Source organism: Plasmopara halstedii, assembly GCF_900000015.1.
Source record: "Plasmopara halstedii genome assembly, contig: Scaffold_658, whole genome shotgun sequence".
Lineage (NCBI taxonomy): Eukaryota > Oomycota > Peronosporomycetes > Peronosporales > Peronosporaceae > Plasmopara > Plasmopara halstedii.
In genome coordinates this window covers 288,351-294,205 of record NW_020187575.1, presented here as the reverse complement: position 1 = coordinate 294,205, position 5,855 = coordinate 288,351, and the positions used below count along the sequence as shown (strand labels likewise).

Here is a 5,855-nt window from a genome sequence, read left to right as displayed (position 1 = left end):
TGGTCGGCGATTGAAACTTCGACAGCTTGAGTCCCGACTCGCACGGATTCTCCACAGCATTGGCGTCCTGCTGATTAAAGCGCTCCACCACGTCGTCAGTGTAGCGCATTTGCTTGATGGTCAGTGAATTCGCTGACCTCTGGCGGTCGATATCCATTCCCCAAGATGAGCTTAGCTTCGCCGCGCTCCTTCGTCTCAGACGCCTTCTTGAGTCCCGTCTTGACGTCCTGAATTTCCTTTCTCGTCTTTGCCGCGATGATCATGTCGTCGACATAAAGACATAGGTATATCAAGTTGCCCTTGCTCTCCTTGACGTACACGCACTGGTCTGCTTCTCAGCTCATGAAGCCAAGCTTCATGAAGACGCGATGGATCGTCTTGTTCCATGCGCTCGCCGCTTGCTTCAATCAGTAGATCGCCTTGTCGAGTCTGCACATGTAGCCCCCGGCGTCTCTCATGCCATACAGCACCTCCATGTACACGCGTTCCTTAAGGTCGCTGTTGAGGAATGCCGTGTCCGCATCCAACTGCTCCGTCACGTACTTTTCCTTCACCGTAACCGCCAACAGCACACGAATCGAGTTCATGTTGGTCACCGGTGCGTAGGTTTCGAAGAAATCTACGCCGACCTTTTGCTTGAAACCCTTCGCCACGAGCCGAGCCTTGTACCGAGCCGATTGCCCAAGCTCGTTCCGCTTCTTGGCGAACCCCATCTGCAACCAATAGGTCGAAGATTCCCCGACCTCGGTACCAGAATCCATGATCGATTCTGTTCATGCACTCGCAGCTCTGCCTTTATCGCCTTCACCCACTCCGCCGCATCGTCACCATCCATGGCTTGCTGATACGTCGTTGGTGCATTGTCAGCCTCGCCGACACTAGCAGCGTATGCAAACACTGTCTCAGCGAGCTGTCCGTCTTCATTTATGCGCGTCGCTTGGGCGATGGTGGCCAGAAGTGGTCGTCGTTGTCAGGATCACTGTTGGTCGAAGGGTACTCGTCGTTGCTCGTCGATTCCGCAATCACCGATTCGTGATTCGGGGAGCCATCGTTAAGCAGTAGCATCGGTGTCTCTGCTTGGCAAGCACGATCCGTCCACGGGTGGAACACCATGTTGTCACCGGTCGTCAACCTTGAAGATCTTCTGTACGTCATCAGCTCTCTACTCGTCGATGACGGCTCCGCTTCAACTTCCTGCATTTTTACGTCATCGCCGCCGAGTCCCTCCTCAGCAGGCGGCAATGGTTCGTCGACGGTAGGTTCCACCCATGGCTGCACGTCTTCATGCTGCACTAAATCATCCACCTCCTTAGTCACAGGGACGATTGTCGAATGGTTCGGTACAGCCGTATCGTAGATACCGCTGACCTCCCGTTTATCCAGTCTCAGCGAACGTGACAACTTGAGCCTGTTTGACTCCAAGTCGTACACCCGGTACCCCTTGACTTTCTCAGTTTATACCAAGAACATATACTTGAAGCTTTTTGCATCCAGCTTCGTACGTTTGCCGTCTTCCACACGAGCGTACCCGGTAGAGCCGAACACGCGCAAATGTTCCATGCGCGGCTTCATCTTGAAACACAGCTCATACGGTGTCGTGTTCGTGTGAACACTGTTCGTGGTCCTGTTGATCAGGTATACCACTTTATTCACCTCCTCGGCCCACCACAGCGAGCTCACACCTTTATAGTGCAGCATGCTCCGAGCCTTCCCCATGACCGTCCGGTTCATTCGCTAATCTACGCCGTTCTGTTGCGGGCTTTTCGGCACAGTCTTCTGATGCACAACCCCGCTGCACTCACCGATTATTTTTTCCATCTAGAGCTATGCCCGTCGCAAGTTCAGGGTACACCTGCTTAGCTCTAAGCTATTTGCGATCTTTGGAGATCATACGCGCAACATCGCTACCGAATTCATACAGTGAATGACGAATGGGCTATCTTTCTTCACCGAGTATACTTTCGCGGCAATATGCTAGCCGAGTTGACTTGATGTGGTGACAGATACGCTTTTGCATCGTTTTGACGTGGCAAAAAGTTAGGTGAACTACTTAAAGCATTAAAATGGATTCCTGCACTCAGATCCGCTTATAACAAAGCATTAATTGCGCATTCATATCTCTGTGTCTCGCCCTAAGACTTACTGTAGAATAGCACTGACTCGCAACTTGTAGTGCTTGTGCGGGATAAGGCATGGGAAAGACATCACGCATAAAAAAATATATTAGTCATAGGACACCTACAGGGTAGGCTACGGCTAGGTAAGTGCTCATCACTTGCGGCTCATCTTCTTTAATTCGAAAGGGTTTTTAACACTCGCAGATGAATCTGTAAAAGAGTGAAATATGATCGCCACCTTCGCATATCTAACGGTTTCATAAGATTGTTAGCAATCCATATGCATCGACCTTATTTTCGCTAAATCGAGAGCGTATCGTGTAATTCCAGCATTGCGGTCTTGGTAAGCTATCGGAGCCATTTGGAGTATCTCTACCGTCAGAGACAGCCACGCTTTATCTCGATTAATTGTATTCCAACCTAACTTTTGTCTCAAATTGAGACTTTGGCAGGATTTGTTCAAGAAAAATGGCAACAGATTTTGCGCGTCCTTTACGACCAATTTTTTAAATTGATGATCAAATGGAACGCCTCAAAAGCACTTGCAACTAAAGGCGTTACTACGCTAGAGGACGTCCAAGGGTGGGTGGCTGTGACTTCCTCCGACCTATTGCACATGTACATGGCTTCAAGATCACTATTAACCGTAAACGTCTCAATATGCTCCATATTTTTTCTTAAATGATTTGGTCATTTTCGTGACGCATCAGAGAAGCGGTGCTTGTTTGATGGCGGAGAATTTATTGATACGGATCACATTTGGAGATCAGCCCTGCTATACTTTAAAATGGGGATTCCCGCAAAGAATGAGCGTTCTACACCTGACATTATTGCTCAAAGCCAGGATATGCAAGGCCATTCTGCAACTGCCAAAGATGGTTGAGCGCGAAGCAGTAAAACAATTTCATTAGGCGCTATAGATACAGTATCTGCAATCTCAAAGATTATATTCGAACAGGCCATATCGTTTCTTACGCTCGTATTCATATAGGTATTGACCCACAATAGCCATAAAAAGTGAGCATGTCCTGTTTGCTTCGTGACTTTCCAAAGTTGTTCTCGCAAGTGACTTGGATTCAAACTTTTGAGTGAAATCTTTGCATTTGAAATTGTTCGCGACCAGAATTATCTGTGACTAGATCTATGAACATAACAGTCGGTGGCAAGATACCCTGAGACTAGTTAGACTCTGACCAGATAGTAAGAAACCTGGGCAGGCTAGACCAAGCGAGCCTAGCGATCTAATTTCTTATATGAAAGTCCATAGTTTCTAGCCTCAAGCCATGATTTATATGATATTTTAGTGATAGGTAATGCAACACATATATTCAGTACCTTTATCGAGCTAAACTTAGCACTAAAATTTGAGCAAGAGAAGTCCTTCATAGATACGTTAGTCAGAACTTCTGAAGTACGAAATACATTGCACTGGTCAAAGTAAAAAGTCATACATTTTTATATGTTTCTATCAAGAATCATAAACGTTTCATAATATTCAGAATTATATAACACTGCAAATGTTTTGCGGGTCAACGAGTCCTACGGACAAATCGTTTGTGATAAACGATACTCTGATATCAACTTACCACTATATACGATGATTTACTGACGTATTAAAGTATGAAACGTCGCCAATATACTTGATTCAGTATCTTTTATCCAATGAACTTGATTCAGTATCTTTGGTTTCGATCATGTGTCGGAGGGAATACATTAAACGTTTTTTTTTACTCCTGTACAACCTTTCCTCCACGGAGAAATTTTGTAAAAACATCAAACAATCCAAATTCGTGACGAGGATTGTTGAATTGTTTACATTTCACTTTAATCACAGTGATTAACTTCAGGCACACCATCACAGACAATCGAATGTGCCATCATATGCTAGATCAAAAAATAGTTTGGTCTATACGGTGATAGGTAGTAGGCAAATTTTTATTTTATGGATAGAGCGATGCAAAAGGTCAAGGGGTCTCGTGCTGCGGCGAATTAACGTGGTTAATTTATTACTTTGTGAAATATAGCAATGTGTATCACGTAAAGTATCAAAGCGATGAGTTCCTAAAAAAATAGCTCTGAAGAACAAGCGCGCTACCAGCTATAAAATTTGTGACTTCCGATTATAGATGATAAAATGTAAGAAATTATTCCACCTACGGACACTCTTCTAATCTGTGCAGCTTAAAATACTTTGCTGCCGGGGAAGGTTTTATGTCTGCATCCTCAAGTTAGCCATTGTCCCAGTGCCCTGTGCAGTCGTTTTTGTGGACTTTACCAAATGTTATCTGCTCAAAGTAGCATCATTTTGTGGCAACAGCCGTTTATCGTGCCACGGATTGATAAGAGATCGAAGACCTTGGGCACTACACGCGCGTCTCCTGGTGGAACTTCGGTGAGTCATGAACCCACCTCTGCTAGGAAGCAAAAGCGCTATTGACGCGGGCACTGGACCAGAACGGTCAATGTGCTGGATATCGGAGTATCCGAGTTGTCGAACACCGAAGGTCTATTGGACAAGAGTCTCGAGCATGGCTCGCGGGCTAAACGTGGAGTGTCACGTAGCCCACTGAGCACTGTCCAAGTATCAAAGCATCTGCTGCATGCCAAGAGTGGCATGGTCGGCCAAGGGCCGAGGGATCGTGGGCAAGGCCCCTGGAAAGGCTCGTTCGACTGGACGAAGACTGCAAAATGGCAGCTCTTTGTCGGATGTTGTTAATAAAATCAAGGCTCCGATGGAGCAGGGAGTGGGGAAATTTGACGACACCGAATGCTTATTCCCAGTAGTCTCGATGAGACGTTAGAAACCTCTAAGAGAGGATAGTAAATAACCCGCAAGACGTAGGGCGTCGACCCTGACCCAGGATGTGTCTACCGGAGACGATAGCACGCGGCTATATACCCTTGTCAATGGTAGGACGGGAGGGGAAGCCGGCGACGTCATCCTCGAAGATTTTCTCGTGAGATGTCTTTTGAAGAGTTTTGCGGTGCCTTGAAGGCAGGCATTTAAGCCGAGGCGGTCATTATAAGTCGATCGAAGAGATAAATTGTCGTCGCTTCCAGATGAAACTGTCCTGGATGTCACCAAGAGGGTGCTAGACGCACGAAGTGGAACTTTGATTCTAAGGACCCCCTCGGATCCGTACTATCTTTTGGTCAAGGAATTTTAAGACGTCTACAAAGACCCGCCGTCGGTCCTACCTCCATACCGGATAGTTCGTCACGCGATTGACCTGGTTCTGGGAACCAAATACTGCGTAAACGCCAATGGTCCCTGCCCAAAGAGCAGTGTGGCGTCATTGACTCCTTTTTACGTCGAAGAGCAAACTCAGGAATGGTGCATGAAAGCAATTCCTTCTATTCGACATCCACGTTTTTGACACCCACGTTTAAAATACCGAACGGCAAGTGGCGTATCGCTCACGCTTACAAATTAGCTGAACGCTGTCATTATCACGGCACAAATGCCGATTTCTAAAAAGAATGTTCTCTCGAACAATATGGTTGGCTGTACAAAGTACAGTGCACTCGACTTAGTCAATGAATAATATCAATTGCTCATTAGAGAGAGTGATATCCCGCTGAAAGCGGTGAGCACTCTGAGCGGGATGCTCTGGAAGTGGCTGTTGGTGCCCAAAGGGCTGTCAAATTCACCAGCAACGTTAAATCGTCTTGCGGCGCAGTTGTTCAGGTCCCACCGGGCTTAAGCGCAGACACATTTCAGCGACATCTTCATCCACA

General features: G+C 46.6%; 1 protein-coding gene across 1 annotated transcript; it reads right to left on the bottom strand.

Moving 5' to 3' along the window:
• Positions 1 to 924: 924 nt before the first annotated feature.
• PHALS_13238 (uncharacterized protein) lies at positions 925 to 1,560 on the bottom strand (the record flags this gene model as incomplete). Its single annotated transcript, XM_024728957.1, has 2 exons — positions 925 to 1,445; positions 1,503 to 1,560. 2 exons carry the CDS (start codon positions 1,558 to 1,560, stop codon positions 925 to 927), a joined length of 579 nt encoding a protein of 192 aa, XP_024579382.1.
• Between the last annotated feature and the right edge of the window lie 4,295 nt (positions 1,561 to 5,855).